Source organism: Ctenocephalides felis, unplaced genomic scaffold (genome assembly GCF_003426905.1).
Source record: "Ctenocephalides felis isolate EL2017-DRISC unplaced genomic scaffold, ASM342690v1 CF-g0.4_SCAFFOLD_01604, whole genome shotgun sequence".
NCBI classification, from domain to species: Eukaryota; Metazoa; Arthropoda; class Insecta; order Siphonaptera; family Pulicidae; genus Ctenocephalides; species Ctenocephalides felis.
Genome location: NW_020537758.1, coordinates 51,497,249 through 51,519,934, shown reverse-complemented (window position 1 = coordinate 51,519,934; position 22,686 = coordinate 51,497,249). Strand labels below are relative to the sequence as shown.

At 29.7% G+C, this 22,686-nt stretch overlaps 1 protein-coding gene across 1 annotated transcript; it reads right to left on the bottom strand.

The window, feature by feature from the left end:
* Positions 1-2,461: 2,461 nt before the first annotated feature.
* On the bottom strand, positions 2,462-12,197 carry LOC113373931 (skin secretory protein xP2-like; the record flags this gene model as incomplete). The annotated part of the gene is made up of 2 exons (XM_026614196.1): positions 2,462-3,670; positions 12,123-12,197. Coding segments are annotated over 2 exons (1,158 nt in total), but the record flags the coding sequence as incomplete, so codon positions are not given.
* Between the last annotated feature and the right edge of the window lie 10,489 nt (positions 12,198-22,686).

Genomic DNA, 22,686 nt, shown 5'->3' with positions numbered 1-22,686 from the left:
CTGTTACAACTGCTAAATAATTAACATCTAGTAACAGTAATGAACAATTATATAAATTTAATAAATATTGCAACTGGGTGTCGTCTATAAGCGACACCGATATTCAGGTATTCAAGCGGGGGTGTCCTGTACAAGCGACAAATCGTGCACAAGAGGTCATGTGAATGGGGTTAAACAATAATATTATATAATGAATCGATTTCATTAAAATACTCTCATGTATGTTAAACAATTAATGTTTCTCATATTGATAGTTATTAATAAATTAGAACATATTCAACTTTAATTAAGTCTTAGTTAATTGAAAAACCGAGTTACAAAATGTGCTCTATTGCAATAAAATCACTTAGTTATTACGGACAATGCAATTTTATGCTTATTGCAATATGATATATATATATATATATATATATATATTTATATACAGATAAATAATTTGAAATATTCTGAACTAAAAAGTCTCATTTTTCTTCAAATGACATATAAATTTTAATTATTTAAAAAAAATTTTAAAAAATTATTCGGCGTTCCGAAGATATGGGAAGATTAATTTTTCGTGAATTTTGAAATGACGTTATATTTGAAAATACATCGAGCAAATACATCTTTACTTTTCTGCCTACTGTTAAAATAATCTTTTTTGTGAATTGGAATTAAACCCATATATTAGTTACACATAACTAATCTCATTCACAATTTTACAGAAAAATAAAATTGTTTGCTCAAGCTCCTATTACTACACTTATCAAAAAATATTGCTTTAATTTATTCCTCATTAAAAAGTAATAAAATAAAATTATTTTACAACAAGATGAAAACACTATGCTATATATATGTTATAAACAATTATCTATCCAAAGTAGGTTCTTGGCCCATATAAACGTTAATTTATAGATTTTTACAAAGCTACTAGAAATTAAATAAAGTGTTAGTCAAATCATATTTACATTGAATTATATCAACCAACATTTAATTACAAGTGGTACAAGGAATTGTATGAATGTTACTCCTGACGCCATTGATTTTAATTGCTGTGGATAAATTAAAATTATCTTGTACTAGATAATTAATTAACTTCGCAGATAAACAGTATTATTTATGTTTGTTTGCATAATTTTATTTAGTTACAAAAATATTGTAATTTGAAAACCAACAAAAACGCCAGTCATGTAGTAGTTTTCTCGTGTTTTTTCTAGGTGATGAACCTCAATAACGAGCAAAAGAAAACTTTCTCGATTATGTGACATGTTTTGCAATATAAGTATGACCATACCCGATGACATGTTTTCGCGATGAATGTATATCGGCATAATATCAGTAATGTGCCAAAAAAATCGCAAAAATATCTATAATCAATGCATCTAATAAGCGCGACACGGATAAGATAATTATTGGAGATCTAGATTACGTAATGAAACGTTGCATTCACTTTTACTGAATAAAATGCATGTTATACAATTAATGTATGATCATGCAATAAATATTATATGGAGTCACGTTAAATAAATACTTCATTCAATTTCAATAGCGAAACAAAAAGCGAATTGCATACTGCGAAAAGATAACATAAGTACTGCAAGACACTTTAATGACCAGAAAAATGTAAACGAAGTAATTGCTATGAATTTTTTAGCTTTGTGTACGATATAAACAATACGTTAAATTGTAGGTATGCTTGACTTGAGAAATCGCTCTCAAACGATATTTTATTTTTGTCATGATTTGCCGAGTGTAACAATGCCGAGCGCATGAACTCTCGCTTGTATTAAAAATACAGTACCACGACAATACGTGATACACAATTAAATTAAATAGAAGTAAAAGTAGGATGCGGATTATTTGCGATTTGCACCTTTATTGACTGCCTTTAGCACCAGATGTTAATAAAATATCTATAAATCATTAAAAACTTATAACTAACTCTAAACGTACACACACGTATCCATTTCAACACCTCAGATTCCATTTCATAACGAGACTGTGAAAATACCTCATTATTTTTTACAAACAATTAACGAGTGCTTTTATTAACACTGTCTTGATTTATGGCTGAGCGTCTATAAGTTTGCTACGCCGTTGGTTATGTAATTTAAATTTTGCAATGCCCTGTAATAACTTATGTATTCCAACGGTAAATCTTCGTTACTTATTTAGAGCTAATACTCATCGATTTTTATATCCGCAAATTGACATCGGTGTAGCAAATGAAAGTTTTATATAACTGTGTTAGTAATCTTATGAAATTTAGTATAACATGCAATTATATGAAAAGCTATAAGTGATACATAATTGCCATGCTACAATAAATAATTATTGTTAATTCTTCATCTGAAAGAGGTGTTTATATACGGAAACAAACATATAATAAAAATATCTTTATTAAACTTAATTATCTACAAATATAAATACACAGGTGAGCGAGAAGTGTACGCATTGGGTTGGTTTTGATTTGGCAAGGCTTGCGAGCTTTGAAAGCACGCTGATTCATAGAATCCCGTGGCGGGCCGATAAAAGCTAATAATTACATGCTATATTTCACAGTAAGCCCGCCATTTACCCGAGCGATATGATTGAAAATGGTATCTACTTAATGATGGTAGCTGTAACCGCCACCGAGTCCGCTGAAGCTTGTGTAGCTATCACCGTGGTGTTCGGCGTGGTGTTCGTGATGTACATGTACTGGTACGGCTACTTTGACTGGGACTGGGTATGGCTTCTCCACTGGTACTGGGTATGGTTTCTCGACATGGACTGGGTAAGGCCTGTCGACTGGAACCTTGACTGGGTAAGGTACGTGTTTCTCCACTTGTACTGGGTAGTGCTTCACGACTGGGAAAGGTTGTGGTACTGGCACTTTGACCTCTACTGGGTATGGTTTTTCTACTGGTACTGGGTAAGGCCTGTCGACTGGTACTTTGACTGGTACTGGGACATGTTTCTCCACTGGGTATGGGACGTGCTTTTCAACGGTCACTGGGTAAGGTTGTGGCACATGTACTGGGTATGGTCTGTCGACTGGAACCTTGACATGTACTGGGACATGTTTGTATACATCATAAGGCTGTGGTACTGGTACTTCGACCTTGACTGGGTAAGGTACGTGTTTCTCGACGGTGTAGGGTTGTGGTACTGGAACCTTCACTGGGTAAGGTACGTGTTTTTCAACTGGGTAGGGTTGTGGCACCAAAACCTTGACGGGGTATGGTTTGTCGACATGAACATGAACTGGATAAGGCACATGTTTGGTAACTTCGTAGGGTTGTGGCACATGTACAGGTACTTTGACGTATTCCTTAACAGTGTATGGTACGTGTTTGACGACTTCGTATGGTTGAGGAACTCCAACCTTGACTGGGTAAGGTACATGTTTCTCTACTGGGTAGGGAACGTGTTTCTCAACTGGAACTGGAACTGGAGTTTTCTTCAAAAGTGTCACGGTTTTGGTGACATCAGTGTGTGTTCCTAAAACATTGTAATGTGCTCCATATCCACCATCTCCAAGTTCATGACCTCCATAAGCACCTCCGATTCCGTGACCTGTTCCTAAAAATCCAACATCCAAACCGCTGTGGCCATATCCGTATCCCAAATTCAAGAGGCCACGTTTGTCCAACTTCTTTTCTAACGGCACCTTCTCGGCAACCGCGAGCGCCAAAAGGGCGAAACAGATCTGCAAAATATAAACGCATTTCGTTAATCACAACACATCACAATTTTGTTATCGTATTAATCAAAACGCGAAACTGAAAAATAACTCACAAAAGCTCTCATGTTTCTATATACACAAATTGTCGGTCTGAGTCCAGACAGTGAACTGGATGCTGCTAGTTGGTGGGTCTGTTCTTTTATACTGCGTGGTATCACTTTTTCACTTTCGCTCGCTCGGACTGAGCGGCGGGACAACAGTCCATCGCGCTACGGGTTCGCCTCGCGTGGAGTACGTTGGATTCCGTAACTCGTCTCGAGTTGGCGGCGCGTTGTCAGCGTTCCACGGAATCCCCGCGCGCCCTTCGTAGGCTCAAATAGTAAGGCATGCCCAGGGAGGAAAACGCTCACAGTGTGTATGCATACGAACATGTATGTCAGAGGCATTCGGTTATAGTTTGACACACTACGTAATGCACAGAGAGACCGCATAACACGACATGCATAGATTCAATGTTGATGTGGTAATCCGCGCAGCAGTATGATAATCGATGTAGGAACAGGGCGAGCTCTTAGTCGTTGTGGGTCAATATCACACTGAGATATTCACCGAAGCATTAACATTGACACTACCTTGCACGTTTTCAATAATATGAAAAAACATCATATTGTCAATATGTATGAAAATGTTTCCAACATATTGTCATGTTTTAAAGAAACAGATAATATTTACTAACAATGTGAATTTACCAATTGGTTCAATTTAATTATTTGTAATTGACAAACAAGTTAGTATCAAATTCAAGTAATTGTTCAATATCTAAACGAAAAAAGCTAAACGAAACCACTATAAAAAGACCCCCATTGGCAGTTTTTGAAATGATAAATAACAAACACATTGACCAAAAAATAAAATATTAATATATTTAAAATCAAACACGTTTAATAATTGTAGCTCCGTCCATAAAATAAAAATTAAAAGCTTATTCTTTCATTATTACTGAGGCGGTTCAAAATTTAAATTTTGGTTTGTAAATTTACGACCTTTTCTCTATTCTTCATTTTATAGCTTTTTATTTTTATCTTTTGCCATTTTCGAACAATGCATTTATTATAAAATATATATTTTGCAAAATATAAATCTGTTAATTGCTCCCACTGAATAAATTTACGCTATCGATTCAGAGGCCTACAAATTTTTTTTTTGTTTGGTGCATCAAATGTTATTGCTGATTCTTATAGTATTTCAAATGAATATGCGTTGATTTCAAATCTGCAAATCATTTGTTTGTGTCAGCTCTAGTTTTTGAGATACATTTTTGAGAAAGAAATTGCCGAAACCAGGTCCATTCTAGGTCGTCACGGAAAAGTTCTTTTCACTGTGTCAACTAATTAAAAACAAAGTTTAAAAACAACGATGCTTTTTGTTTTGGCATTTCTAATAAACTAGCTTATACACACATAAAATTTAGTTTTGGTTACAAACATTTTGTAGTGTTGTATTTTGCCAGTAAAACAATGTAAATGCTATTGTAGATATAAGCAAATTATAGTATATAGAGTATATAAAATTTCGTGTAAACTTTGATAAAAAAAATCAAAAACCGTGTAAAAAACGACGAATATCTTGTAAAACGGGGGATAGGTATATTCAAAATTGCAAAAACAGAAACGACTTTTGGTTGTTAATATAAGCGATTTTATTACACAAATTTTTTAGTACAATTTTATTTATCAAAAGAAGTCACCAACTTCACACCAAATTATTCACGAACAGTAAAATAAGTGGGTAATTTATCTTATTATCTGACTTTAACAATGAAAATGTGTCTTAGTAAAGCTATGTATTTGGATAGAATTATAGACAATTGATTTTTTAAATCTATAATTTTATTAATTACAAAGAAAAAGTGTTTATTGTTTAATTTAATAATCATAGTCATTCTTGTCTATACAAATATTATACTATACATATATGCAAATATTGTATAGTATGTATACGTAGCAAAATTGATTTAACACAAATGATGTTTTTTAAAAAGTATATTTGTTTTAACCTTGGGAGAAAGTCCTAAAACTGAAACTGAACCTGACCTTACACCTTGACTTTAAAAAAACAAAAAAAAATGTCGATGAAGCATATCTTTCTCCACTGAAGCGTTAATTGAAATACCTGAGATGTTTTGAAATTCATATAGAGAGCACTTATATGTGCATTAACATTATGTAATTTGTAACAAATTATTTATTATAAAATATAATTATCATTAGTTTGATTTGCAAATTACTACGAGAATGAATCTCACAGTTTACTGTTTCGTAGTATCATAAAATTAATCGATATTGATTGATTTATTCTATTGCATTTTCAGTTACTATTATACATCATAAAATCATCCAATTTTCTTGCATAATAATTACATATTCTGTATCTTATTTTGACCTCAATTTTCGAGTAATGCTAAATAAGCTTGTGAATTTATTGTAGTTTCACGTAGTAGCAGAAAAGTATTAAATAACATATGATAAAATATATAAAATATAATAAGATAGAGTTGTTTAATAGATTGTAAAGTGAATGACAGTATGATTTATTCCAAAATTAAATTTCATTCATATTGAAAGATTAATCAATTGTTGTGACAACTATATCTTTGTAATTAATTTTTTGACCTTTGTCTATATTTTACTATGAACCTTGAATATTTAGGAGTCAGAGTTAAAATATACTTGCTCAAAGCAAATTATATAATTTTAGTTGAAATTGCGGCCTTCATAGGGTTTACTTTCATTTTCCCAGCAATGTAATGAATTAGCAATATTCACATTGATGAATTTGAATTTTTCGCTCTTTCTGTTTAATGCTTATATTACTTTGAACTATCAGGCATATGAATTTATAGATTTATCATGACATATTCTTTAAATTTAACTTCCTATTTTAGAAAACCTGTTTCCTAATTTGTTTTATCAGATTACAATAATCCTTAAATATAATATGATTATTTATATTCAATAAAATATTATTAAGACGTTCTCAAATATTAAGCTTTAATATGACTATGCCCAATGCAAAATCTTGCTTATTACGTTATATTACGCCTGTTTCTGCACTTTGAAATATATTTTTCTCATTTCTCGAATTTTTATTCCGTTTTCGGGCAAATTGTTTTAACGGTGTTTTACTGTAATTATTACATTTTGCTAATAATTAGAAAAATAGTAATAAATCAGCATTGCCCCGACGTTTTTCGAATCTTCGAAAAATCCCCGGTACATAATAATACCTATTTTATACAATATGTCTTAATTTGTGAATTTAAATGTGTGATGCTCTAATAATCCAACATTTCTGAATGTTAAATAGTTTTGTACAGTGAAAATTCTTTACGCGCGTATCACACTTACGATCTATATGCAACGTTCTACTATTGCAAAATACAATAAAGATGCATTTATTGATATGTTGTATAATGCAACTTTCAATTTTAGTATACCGCTGTACAATTATATTGAACTAAAGTATTTTCTTATTATGACAAAAAAAATTACATCTATTTTAATTGTACTCATGCTGCACAATTTGCAATTATTTGAAAAAAGTCATTCAGTATTTTAGGCAAAAAATGAAATAACAGAAAAAATAGATTAGGTTTAAGGTATTGTTGGAGTAATCAGATCAAACATGTATCGCGCCTTCAAAAGCTTATTTTGTGGGTGGTTTAAGGGTCATGTTTCTTCTAGGACTTACTTATTTAGTTATTTGTAATTATTTCTACTACAATCGATGAGGTTATGACAGTACTAGTGATTTCGAGCGATATTATAGCAATTATCAGAGGCTTGATGGATTTTTTTATTAATTAATCATTTTTATTCATTTTGGGACAAAATGAAATAGTACAATTTGCAATTACTACAGGCTAGCCCATCCCAGACCAAGAAAAAATTAAATTGAAAACCGTCAAAGTTGATTGGCTTTTAAAATCTACTCTAACTACTACCGGTAAAAAGAAGAAACTGGCATTTATTGCGAAGACTTCTGTTCCCTTTCTGAGCTTGACATCTACGAAGTATAATTTGTTCCCTTTGAGCTCATACTTCATATGTTGATGTCCCAAAGAGGACCAAACAATTTATTTGTAAACGGTCTTTTAACAAAATTGTATCTCAGTATGTGCTTAAGTTATGTCATTTTATCCATACTGCATGGCCGTATGCATGGTTATTTTAATTAGTCGCATTTATCCTTTATAAATATGTTATTATAGTTCCTACTTAATTAACTATGTTACTGATAGTCAAAGAATCAAAGATGAGTCAAAAAGATTGAGACTGGTGTAGCAAATTAGCTCCAATTTATATTAAGGGTACTATAACTTTTTATATAAAAACAAAAAAGTGTCTAAAAAAATATTGATGTTTAATAAAACTACTATCAAATTGCAAAATATTGATCTTTAATTAAATCCGCCTAATTAGTGGAACCAAATTAAATTAATCAAATCACAATCGTGAAATTAAATAAAGAAGATTTATGAAAAAGTTCTTCAACTGATTATCATTTTGTCTATACTTCCACTACCCTTAAATATAAATTAAATAAAATAATAAAAGTTACATACATGAACAATATATCTATAGATCAATAAATCCTCGGCTGTACTAGACTCGGGTAATATGCTAAAGTGCTTACAATTGAAGTATGTTTTTGTACAGACTAGGGATGTAGATTCTAAGTATAACCAGCAAAAACCAGAAAAAGTAAAATAAAATAACAAAGATTATGAATATATGAAGAAACAAAATTCTTATTGCGATAACAGTGCCAGTCATGCAAAAAATGCATGGATGGCGATGAGCAAAAAAGTCCAATTTGACTTATACTGTTTTGGTAACTATACAATTTAAAATAAACGAATTACACCATAAAGCACAACACGTATCAATCAAACAAACAGCTATCGTAGTATGTTCAGTAAAATTTTCAGTTAATTCCTAATTATAGAAATATGGTATTTTTTACTATTTTTCAAGAATTTGTAATCTGTCCCTTCTTTTTATAGGCGGAATAAAATAGAACGGTCAAGAGACAAACAGATCCAGTGTCTTATTTTAAATTTTTAATCTTAAAGTTTATACAAAATTTTAAAGTTGTAATTGTCATTTATAAGTAAATTCGTGAATAACCGTTGTTTGGACAGAGAGTTTACAAAATAATAGCTACAATATTCAACAAATGCAAAATTCATGAGCACATTTTTTACAAAGGTAATACTATATACAATCTAGTTTTGGTATTTTGTCAGAAATATCTTTAGCGGAGTGGGATCAACTATTAATTTAATCCTCCCACACGTAAGCTATTATAGACGTTACATAGAAACATCTAACGTTGATTAAAATAATAATACAGATAAAGCAAGTAGTTATGGTATATTTGAAAATTATATATAGGTCTCGTAAACTAAACATCAGTGCTCACCACCGTTGGATTCTTTTGTTATATATTTTCACATAAGGCTGATTAAACATCTTTTTCCCTCTACTTTCAAATATTGTTGAAAAATTCTCAAATTTACTTGTTTTTACAATACTGGTGGTGGACTTTTTTACCCGTGGACCTTTGAGCGCCGAACTATCCTATGCAAATAATAGACGGGAAGTGCAAAATAATGAGAATTGTATACCAGACACAGAAGTAAGGAAGGAGAAGCTGGAGAATTAAAAAGTGATCTAAAAACAAGGAAAAAGGCGAGTAAATAAAAAGTGGGATTTCTTAACACAGACCTGTCCTCAGGGAAACCACCAACAATAATAATCCTCGGCCATCGATTTCAATACTTTGTTACGATATCTCCCTTATCTCGAATATTCCGTTCACCGGATGCGTGCTTGTACTTTTCAATAATAACGCGAATCATAATAATGCATCTGTTGTAAGTAAGTTTTATAAGTGTAACACTTCCGTCGTTTTGCGTAATCCAACGGTGTCGAATTCTTACACAAGCATAAAAACACTGATTTCATACGTGATTATTCGATTTATATGCGCAAGCGAGGGTTTCTGTAATACATTTTTATTTTACCTCAAATTTTTCGTATAGCCTTACGGATCAGAAACATGGACTCTATGGAAGAGCGTACAAGAGTTTCGAGGTGCGTACTGGTGATGTATGAAAGAGATGGAAGATAGTGATATGCTAACGAATGAAGAAAGAAAGAAAGCTATTGGATATAATCGAGAAAAGAAAAGGAAACTGGATCGCATACAGGACAACGTCATCTAGGACAAAGAATAATGCAGATGATAGATGACTTACATAAGAATAAATACGGAAATTGAAAACCGAGATATAGGAAACGGAAGCATTGAAGCAGAAGTTTTAGAAGTAAAAAGTGAACTATGATCAAGTCACAGCAAAAGACAGAGCACCAATAACAAAATTAATTAGATTATATCGACACTCTGAGGGTCATGTCAAGACTTCGGAACTAGTTAGATCAAATAACAAGACTTGTCTAATAATTCTACTGCTTGTAGTTATATCGAATATTTACTATTGGAGAGATCGCCAGTTGATACAAAACTTAAATATGGGATAGAAAATATAAAATCGATTTAATTAAAGATGTTCAACAGAATGTGAATTGATGTAGAAGTGCAGTTCAATTATAAATAAAAAATGCAATTTTAAAATTTTAAATATACTACAAGTTAAAAAAAGGAAATATTACATAAATTAGCAGTTATTTAATCAATACTAGTTGAATCTTCAAATAAAGAAAAACTGAAATAGACTTTCGATGCTATCAAAAAAAACTTCAATAGCAAGCAATAAAAGATTTGGAACAAAAAAATCATCATTATAGATTTGGAAACTAGTTGTGTATGGCATTAAGGCAAATTGCTGAGAAAACTTCGAAATATTCGAGAAATATTAAATGTTTTCATATAGATTACTATAAATACTGTAACATTGTATAATATTTATACGAGTTATATAAACTAAATAACAAAGCTAAAATTATTGTTATGGAATATCTAAGTGAGCTTTAGAACTTACTTTGAGAAAAAAAAATTGGAAATAAAATTTGAAAGAAAAATTTGTTTCCAAAAGCAATTAATTTTTCAAAACAAGCAGAAAGTTTTTGAATCATTCAAATCGGATGCTTGGTTCTCTCAAGAACTGACACTTTTTGCATATTTAGCTCGGTATCTCCGAAACGTATCGACCTGCCTTTGCCAAAAACTAATCACCGCTTTTCCCCGTCAATACAAATTGAATGTGTTTTGAACAATTCTCTCAATTCAAAAACTCGATTTCTATGTTCTGCACTCTTTGCTGCGTATCTCCTAAACGGCTGGACCTGCCTTTGCCGAAAACTAATCAGCACATCTGTTAGCACATCTATCTATCAATAGGAATCGAACGTATTTTGAATCATTCAAATCGGTTGAAACGTGCGCCCGAAAACGTGGATGAAAAGTTGTATTCATACATACATACAAACACTCAAACACACACAAACATACATTTTTTCTGAAGTATGCCAAAGTGTTCAGAAACCTCCAAAACGTGAAGAAATGTAAAAATTTTCAATTTCGATTTTTGGACTATTACAATAACACCCTATGGGAATTTATTAATATAAAATTGTTAGAAGCAATTATGAAAATATTTGATTACATCAGTTGTTCATGAAATGTTTGCTTTTTTGTGAGAATAAGTATAAAAATACTGATCGGTATAATTTTGCTCTTCTGAGATTATTAAATTTCAAAATTACTTTCTGGACTGCATATTTTTAATAAAATTATTATATCACCAACATAATATAGCAATCAAAATAATTTAACTTTGTCAACTGAATATCATCTATAAATACAAAAAATTGGTTAAATGTATAAGATTTGTGATCTCTATTTTTTATTTTGACATATCCTTGAAAAACAAATTAGAACGTTTTACAAATCAATAAATTATAAGAATTATGGGATATGGCTGTTGTTTTTCTCTCTTAATTTTTTTGAATTAGCACATTGCATATACTTTTTAATAAGAATCATTTAATAATATGATAATTAATAATGTATTATATAATAAAAAAGCCAATCAGATATATAACCAATATAATGCATGTTTAAAATTTATGGGTAAATAATTATAGATTTTTGTTCTATTAAATTAGGTATTTATTTTTAATTATTGCACAACGCAAAGGCAAAAATGTGTCCCAAAGTAATCAAATTTATACTTTTTATCAGGAGTTTCAAAATTTTTAATTGAATTTATAAATTGCTTTTAAGTGTTCAATAACAAGTAATTTTATACTCTTCGGCATTTAAAAACGAAATCTATATAAAAATATTTTTGGAGCGTAACGAAGTATCTTTAAAAAAATTCCATTGTTTTTTATTATAGTTAGATTTCATGCAATGTCATTATGTCGTTGAAGAGTTTATTATTCATAACCAAATTTATGACTCTTAATGCAGTATTTGAAAGCAAAATTTGCAAATTAACTTTGAAAATTAAATTATAAATAGTTGCTATTAAATATAAATTAGGTAATATATAGAATATGAATTGTTTAATTTTTTTTTTCATTATACTAGCTATTTTTTATATATATACCAAATGAAAATTTGAAAATAAATTTGGTCATTTTTAAAAAATCGTATTTGAGTTATACAATCTACTTTTTACTTAGTAAGATAGTTTCACATACTTTAAACTAATAATAATTTCAAATAAATATCATTTTATACTATAATTTATTACCAATGTGCTTTCTAGTTCTCAGAATACAGAAATTAAAATGACTAAAAATGTTCAGCCAACTGCGTCTAACTGCTATTGCTTCTTGTAATCGGTAATTAATAGATTATATATATATATATATATATATATATAATATTTGTTAAGCCCTGAATTTAAAATTTCCAAAAGTTGTTGATTTTGAAAGACCCTTGTCTTTCAAAAATGCTTCAAAGTGCCATTAAAAGCTTGCGTATTTTCACAGGATTGTAAAATGGAGTTTGACTCAATTCATATAATTTTTATTGGCGCCAGCTAAATTGATGAGATAATAAAAGGGTGAATAATGAGATAATAAAAGTAGGGGTGCATAGCATCGTTGCTTAAGGCAAACTGCTCGAACGTTTTGTACCAAATTTTTTAAGGCTTTGAAAAAATTATTTTTCTGAAACTAGAAAAATTTTTGGACTTTTTGAAATTTTTTGTCATTATATTTACTCTTTTTTATCAAACCTGCAAAATCGCTAGAACTGCCCGCCCAAAAACTTATCAGTTCTTCATTTCGTCAATACAAATAAAATGTTTTTTGGTCTCTGAGTCAATAAAATCGGACGCTTCGTTATCTCAAAAACTAAAATACTATTTTTGGAACTTTTTGACCCGTATCTTGGAAACGTCTAAACCTGCCTATGCCAAAAACTAAACTGAACGTTTCGCCGTCATTACGAATCGAATGTTCCTTGAACTATACAAAGCTGTTGATCGGGGTTCAACTGATACGAATCGTCGACTGAAAATATGAATTCGAAATGAAATCTGAATAAGGTATAATTTTTTTTTTGCCGTAAATCGACGTTTTCTCAAAAACGACTGGACCGACGTTTGAAAGATATTAGTTGGGAATGATACTGATTAGTATTAGGTGAAAGTATACCGAACCATTTTCTTGTAATTAACTGTTGAAAAAAAAATTTAAGCCGATTTTCACAGAACATTTTTTGGCGATATATATCATGGTCTTATAGAACTTACTGAAATATTACGGCCTTACGACAAGTAGTTTAGTTTTAAAAAATCATCGAAGTTTGAGAAAATGCTTAGTTTTTTTGACGTTTGTTAAAATTAAAATAAGACTATTCACTTGGTATAATTATAGAGTATTTGATTTTAATAAACATACTAAACCATTAAAGTCCTACGGAAACTGGTTCAATTATAAAAATTGATGATTTTTGAGAATTTGCTTTTAGAAAATACTTCAAGTTAGCGTGTTTGTTCGTTTTCAATTATGTATATTTAATCCACTCGGAATACTTTTAATAACTCATAAATTTTAAAAAATCATAAATTAATTTATTTTTTATTGATTAAATCAATTAATTACACATATCGAAAAGTTTATGTAACTTGCCTCAAGGCAAAATACCAATACCAACTAGTTTATAGTCATAATTAATCAATGAACACATAACATTATAAATGAGTAGCTAAATTTATTAAAGTTATTCTTATAATATTGAAACATTATTAATGAAACAATATTTCCTTAATTACATAAATCATCTCAATGAAATTATTCTTCTAGTTAGCTAGGAAAATTAAGATTGAAATGTCTTCGATTCGACTTTCTCTCAAGTGTTTGTAACATGTTATGATTGATACCGGATATTCAGTGCATGATAACATATCGCGGATAATACTGAAGAAATTACGACAAAAAGTATATACAAGTTATGAATAATACATATAAAACAACTGCTCCAGATATTTGTTACAGCATTCGACAATGTTGTCTAATATTTTATAGGAAGTGTATTATCATATTATGAGACGAACGCCGAAACTGGCACGATTTTGAATTGCAATATACAGAATATGAGTAGTTACATGAACCATTATATGCATTTCATTTATTTTTTCAAAGATTGCGATGTTTTTATTTGTTTATATTATTTGAACAGAGATGAGAATTTAAGGGTGCTTTAAGGCGTTTGCTGATTTGACCTAACTAGCCCAGACAATTGTCCTATGTGATGAATTCTATTGTTTTAAATATTGTTTTAAATTATATGTGATGAATTTTATTATTACATTTTTTGTAATTCTGATGAGTTTTTATTAATACAACAATGCTCAGGAAGAACTATTTTTGGTTGAAATCACATTTTTATCTATATTATCAAGTCAAAACTGATACCACTGCTTGACATCAGTCTACCCGAGACGAAAATCTAACTTGAAAGCTTTGCTTGAAAAAAATAGCTCGAGTTTTGATAAATGATAGGAAAAACTGGGCGCGTTTATGCCAAGGCACAGTAATGATAGTCGTCATAAAAGCTAACATGCAGCTAATCTATACTGATTCTAAAATAGAGTCTACAGAAAAAAAGATGAAGTATCTTTGTTTGAACAAGTTTCCATTATTGCATTAAGTCAGCGCCCAACATTAACATCATCTGTAGATTGCTTTGCTTTTGAAGGGTCAAAAGTAAGTCTTTTTATTCGATTTCTTTAAATAATAGCACTTATACAGATAAATCATTTTGTTATTTTACTGCAAGATGAATACTAGTAGTTAATTCCAGCAACTAGTTTTGCATAAATAATTTAACACTGTCATAAGTGTTTTCAAAAGTTTGAGTTGGGTACAGCTGTGACATTGACATGTTTATCTTGTCTTTTTGGGTATAGAAAAATATAACTTAACTAAAACAAAATACGTAAGAAGAAGGTAAACAAATATTCAAAACAAGAAAAAACTAAATTTCTTGTTAACTTTGTTCGCAAAATTATGTTTTGTTACATATTGTTATATTAAATTCATAACCTGTTAACAGTTCTGGGGGTGTGAACGGTTGTGACACTTTTTTGTATGATATCATTTTATGACTAATCCATCGTATTTAAGGGCCGTATTTCAGTATTTTCACGTACAAAACTTTTCAAATTACCATTTAATTTACTTTTTACCCAGCTAACTGGTAAATTAACAACATTTTTGCTGATTAAAAAAGTAGTGGCACAACTTATGAACCGAGTTTTCTTTACTGTTTTCTCTAGAACAAGTTGTGATTTTTTTTTAAATTTGCTCAATATCAATTAGAATATTGGGCTACGCACTACAGTTTGCCATAAAATAGTTAAATGAAAAGTATGTATTTTCCTACAAAACTCATACACTAAAATTATTACCTTAAATTAAAAGAATTTGTGGAAAAATATGGTTGCCAAAAAGCATATTTTGTTTGTCATTTTCAATATAATATAAGAAATATTAATTTTTACTCCAAATTCTAATATATTTTACAATTGTAATATGCATTTATTTAACATTTAATTATAATAAATCTTAATATTCTGAGAGATTTTAATAAGAAGGTATTAATCTTAACAATCGAGTTGCTGCTAATTAATATGAGGAAATTCATTCCAATATTGATTTAATTAAGCTGCCTGGGGCGCACAAACACATTAATTCAAACACTGATTCATATACCCATTCTCATATTAATCAAAACAGAAAACAAAACAGTTATGATATAATTTTCTGAATGAAATAAATATTTCCTTAAAATTAATTAATTAAAACGTACATTGAACTAGTTTAGCATCCAATAATCATCTTGAATTTTAAAAAGTTAGAGTTTAAGATAAATGAATCAAGAATAGGTCCATGTGTTTCGCAATTAAAAAAAATATTTTAAAATATAATTCGCGAGAAACGAAACAAAAATTTTGATATAGATTTTTGAATGATGAAGAACTTTTTGAAGTGATATTCATACATGAATATGTGAATACATAGAAAATTATGTATCACTTCAGGAAAAAAATATTTCAAAGATTCAAATTATTAAACATTAGTACATAATATATAGTGAAGTAACTTTTCTCACAACCATATAATAAAATTTTGAAAAATTTAAATAACAGTTAATATTTCAATATTTTGAAAATTTCAAAACAAGATATATTAAAAAATATTCTAGGCGTTTTGACAATAAATATCCAAAGTAATAATTTAAATAAAATAAGCATAATGACTGACTGTAATATACACTATTTTTCAGTCTTAATATTTTAGGGTAATTTTTCTATATAATATTAGACATCAACAAAAATAATACAGATATTATTTAAATAATAATCAAATTTCCTTTATTTTGAGTCACTATGATTATAATAAATCATTTTATCGCCTTTAGGACGACGCCGGTAATAAATTGATCCATCATTTATCAATAACCTGTAAAAGTAGCAGATTCAAATAAGATTGCAATCAAATTTTCAAAATGATAAATTGAGCTTAACAAGTTTGATGACTTTTATTACTTGTTTGATAACTGTTAATATTTTATTGCTCATTTCTAGAATTTATACCTTCTTTTTCATTCTTTCATCGTTCGTATCATTTTCATAAGAGAAAGAATATACTTAAAATAATCAATATATAGAGCAACAAAGCCTAAATTGCTTTTTCATATAACTATTAAATAAGTATAGTAATAAATGAAAGACGTTTTTATGAGTGCATTTTATTTCTTAACGCTTATAAATTCGAAATGTTTGTGAAATGTTCTTGTTATAAACGTATGTAAAGTTTTTATATCTTACCAAAATAAAATTTAATTAATCAAATCGGTGAATACATCATTTGTTACTGAAATATTTACAAAAAAACTAATGGTGTAAGGTGGGGCACAAAGATTCAATTACATTTTTTACAAAGATTATGCTGTATATAACCTTGATCTGGTATTTTGTCGAAAATATTCATCAGCAGTGTTTCAATAACTATTCATTTAATTAATCTTATACAAAATCGCTTCTTAAATTGCCAGGAAAAATGTTGATTTGGTCCTTTTTACCCTACCCACTTGTAAGGCTTTATGAAGGTTCTACAAAAATACAGTTGAATCTAACATAGAATTAACAAAGCATCTTATAAAACAATTAAATAACGAATTCATAAAAATTATATTAAGTTTTCGTAAATTAAATAACAGGGCTTACAACTAAAAAAAAACTAACAATGAAATAAAATACTTTTGTTATGGATTTTCAAAACTTGCCATTTATTTCCCAATAGCAACATGATAAAAATCAAGGTGGTGGTTGGTTATACATCTTTTTCCCTATACTTTCAATTATATATTTTTTTACTTTATTTGTTTTTGAGATATCGGTAGTGAACCTTATTACCATCCGACCTTTAAATCTAGGTAATGGCTAGTTATAGATCTTTTTCCCTCTACTTTCAAATATTTTTTTTACTTTACTTGTTTTTGAGATATCGATGGTGGACCTTTTTACCGTCGGACTTTTAAGCCTTGCTCTACCTTATGCGTAATTTAAGTATAGAAATATGAGTAACGAGTTTCGGACAACTCATCAAAATGTTTTTTTTTTCTCTTTGCGCTAAAACCATTTTATTTAAGACTTCCAAAACTTTGTACCTCATAGATAGACAAAAACAATTGCTTTACCCAAATATATTTTAATTCGAGACTTTAGATGCATACCGTCTCGGCACAATATAATTAAACAAAATAAATATCATAATGAAATTATGGTACTTGCATGTTAATTTAATAACATTCTATCATATCTTATATCATTACCCTACATAATGAGATAATCAATTCACCATTTCCAACTATCACTCGCACTTTTTTTACATAACTCTTGTTTCATTTGGAGCATATAATTAAAGAATGTGTTCCAAATAATTACAACATAACAGAACTATAGTGTCTATATAAATAGTACTTATAAATTATTTAATACAGCAGAACAATATGACATTAACCCGAGGCATTAAATAGATGTCGGTGACGATGTCAATGTTACTAGGACAAAATACATAAACCTAAAGTTCCACTGGATTTTATAATAATGATGTTTGAACAAAGCCGGAAAAGTTTGTAGAGTGATTTACGACTTTTAGAAGTTCACTTTGTAAAACATTTATGTAGTCTATACAAAGGACTTAGTTCGTGAATCATAAATTATGAGTAATATAAAATAAATTAAATAGTTGACTTATATACACTATACCCTGACCTCAGTTATTAGACTTCGTTTAAGTTTTGAAACCATAATTTACAAATATAAAAAAGGAAAATGGCAAAATCATTAATAATCAATCAGTCAAATAATATATACCTAATCATATTTGTTAATAGAAATTGACAATTTTTACAACTTGACAGAAATTGACAAGATATTAGCACCAGAATAAATAATTTTGTTCCAATCGACTAATATGAATAATACTATTTTTATTGGCAAAAAATATAATCCTATTTCCTCCACCGTTTCTCTGATGCGTTTGCATTGAATTTGACCTAATTTTGAGACAGTTCGAATTGGTTTAGAATTTAGATCTTGGATCATGTTTTGGTATTTAGTGTTAATTTTCCATATAGAACATTTCTATGTAATTAATTTGTTATTACTACAATATGTGTAATACATTGGTATTTCATTAGTACACCAATGCCGGTTAATGGCTCTTATTTTCACGTGGAATCATATTTCCAAGTGATATACGTTCTATTGCTTGATGTAAGGCTACCCAAGGAAAGTCAATATTTTGTGATTTGTTTTTGTGTAAATTAGAGAATTGGCAACTACAATATTTTTTTAATTGCTACCTATAATATCAGACACTATTAATAAAACTGGTTAAAGTGATAAAAGTCATAATAAAGCTTTTGTGTTCAGTGTTAAACCAAAACTGCATAAAAATGTTTTACATTTTTCCTGGATGCACTACTGAAAAATGACACAAGATTGAGTCGACACGTATGAAAAAACAAGCGACTTTTACGCTACTAAAATTATTAACTTTCCGTAGGGCAAGTTACATTAATAAAAAACAATTCGAAAATGTTTTTTTTACAAATCTTTCCATTTCAATGAATACAATTTTTTGTCGACGATTTCGAGAAAATGGATAAACCGATTTGAATGATTCAAAAAACATTCGATTCCTATTGATAAAGAGACATGCTGATTAATTTTTTGGTGAGAGAAAGTCCAATTGTTTCAAAGATGCGGGGCAAATAGTGCCAAAGATTGTAATTAAGTTTTTAAAAATACGAAGCGTCTGATTCGAATGATTCAGAAAACATTGTACTAGTATTGAGAAAACTACACCTCAAAATTTCAGATTTTTTATAGAGATTTTAAAAATGAGCACTAATTTTGTTACCATTTTTTGGGTTCCGTACCAAAATTTTCAATTTTTGAGGTTTACTTGAGGTGTATGGCATCGTGCCTTAACGCGAATTGCTGGAACTTCCCATACCGTAATAAAATGTTCGAGAAACATTGAACGTTTTCAGATAGATATTATAAATATTGTAACATTGTCTAATATTTATAAGAATTATATAAACTGAATTGCAAACTAGAAATTATTTGTTTAAAGTATATTAGAACTTTAGTCAGAATTAAAAATAAAATCTGAATTATTTTCGACAAAAAAAAATTCAGAAAAAAAATTTTGCTGCAATTTTTTTTTCCAAAAATCAATTATTTTGTTAAGACAAGCAGAAAGTTCTTTGAATCATATAAATTGGACGCTTAGTTTCCTCAAAAACTGCCATTTTTTGCACAATTAGCTTTGTATTTTCGAAATGGCTCGGCCTGCCTTTGCCAAAAACTAATAACCACTTCTCCCAATCATTACTAATTGAATGTTTTCAGATCATTCAAATCGAATGCTCAGTTCTCTCAAAAACTTGATTTCTATTTTCTGCACTCTTTGCTCTTTATCTCCGTAACTGCTGCACCTGCCTTTACCAAAAACTAATCAGCACATATTCCTATAAATAGTAATCGAATGTTTTTTGAACCATTGAAATCGATTGATCCGTGCGCCTGAAAACGTGGACGAAATATCGTATCCATACATACATACGCACACATCTATTTTTTTTTATTGTGAGGTATGCCAAAATGTTCAGAAACCTTCAAAACCTAAAGAAATGCAAAAAATTTCAATTTCGATGTTTGAACGATTACAATAACTTACCCTACGGGAAGTTAAAAAACAATTTTACAAGAAATAAATTAAATATGTAGTTATTTAACTCTGCTACGATAAAATATGTAGTAATTAAAATTATCTATTTGATTGCAATTAATAATTGATCCATTTTTATTGATTTGGTATTAGAAGTGCCAGCAATTTGCTTTAGTGGCCAGGCGCCACTAGTTTTCAAACTAGTTTAAAGCTTTTGAAAATTTTAAACCACGGTGCGGGAAGTCCCAGCAAATTTCCTTAACGCACGATGCTATACAACTCTAGATTGTTGTATATAAATTTATCTACAAACTGATATATACAAACTCGTGTGTATTACTAGTCCAGACCACAAACGTCGGACGAGCAAGATACGTCCGGCGTTCGGCCGCTGTGACCGAGCACTTTCTTTACGGCCTGTGGCGGCGGGCGCTCTCGTTGCAAAACCGCGGAACGAACACGTACAGGTGTACAGCGGAAAGCGAGGGACGAAGAGGGCAAGGCCGAATCGTGATTGTGGCCAACATATAATACTACATACTACGATACGAATAGAGCAGAGAATCGTCCGTAGAGTAGGTTTTAGATTTTACATTTTTGATTGATTGGTTATATCTTGATTGGCGATGGCATTTCTGGAGGTTTTATGTGTGTTATCAGATATTCACAGATGCTGCGTGATTTGGATTAATGTTTTAGCAGGTGTTAAGGTCCTAAAACAATTGCTTTTGCTTGAGTTTTTGTTATTAATCCTTGACGAAATCATACATACGGGAAACAAATTAGGGGACTATAGTACCAAAGGTATGTAGTGTTTATCAATAGAATTTAGAATAATTTTTTTTTCTTGGACACGTGAACCTCTTGCATAATATCCTGCATAATATTGTTAAATCCGACACAATATACACTACTGTCAAGTTCAAGTCCGCCATTTGTGACATTTTTTTTGTTTTTTTCTCTATTTTATTTTCAATAGCAATCAAAATACAGTAAAATTATATGAGCTATTTGGCTTATATCAATCACACACATACACACATTTTCAAACGCAATTATACATTATTTTGATAAATATTATATCCATAGTTGGAAAATCAATGAGTGAAATCACCAATACTGTTTATATGTGCTCTCTCATTTATTTCTATTTTCCATTTTTTGTCCAATCCTCTATAACATTTAGATGTCGAAAGAACTGCTACATCATCAGCAAAACTTGCTTCTGCGATTGATTGACATATACAGAAATGGCGCCAAAACACTGCCTTGTGTAACTCCTGCCTCAAAATTGTATGAGGGTAGAGCGGAACTCAAAGACTCGCAGATAAAAAGATCCACCACCGATATCTCAAAAACAAGTAAAGTTCAGAATTATTTAACAACATGTTTGAAATTGAGAGGGCAAAATATGTATAACTAACTAGCCATTGATGCTTACGACGTTTGCTATCGAGAGAAAAACGGAAATGGTTGAAAATTCATAACTTAGGTACATTCCTTCGTTGTTAGTTTTTTGGTTGTGAGCACTGTTTATAAGGTGACCATACACCTGGTTTGGTAGGGACATTACCAGATTGTATTTTGTGTCCCGGGTTTTTCTAAAGGCATTATTTGTCCCGGATTTAAATCTTTTGTTCCGGATTGTCCCGGATTTAAATCTTTTGTCCCGGATTGTCCCGAGTATAGTTTTCAAAAAGTATAGGCCTAAATTGAATTTTTCCTTTTACTTGATAATAAAATTACAACTACCCATCAGTTATCTGTCAATGTTATGTACAACTTGTATGCTTATATGTAACAATACGTTATGAATGAGAATATTGCCGAATATACGTTACAAAAGCGGGTTAAAATAGCCTGTCACATTAATAATTTTGAATTTTTATTTTAAATTTTACGAAAAAATTAAGAGAATATATTTTTTGGCTGCTTGGAATAAGTGTTAATTATTTTTAAATAGTTGTGAAGAAATATGAACAAAATTTTATAATAATTTGAGAGCTGAGAAAGCATAGAGATAAAAAAAAATAATATGAAATATAATGGAATAACAAGGTTCTTATTTAGTAATTCTGATTAAAAAAATAATTCATTTAAAAAAGATAAATTTTGATTACAACATTAAATCGTATTTGTTAATTTCAAATCATATCAATTTTCATTTAGCTTAGCCTTTTAGCTTAAAAAGACCATTTGACACATTTTTGAAAAGCAGCAAATTCTACAATAATGATGATATTAGTT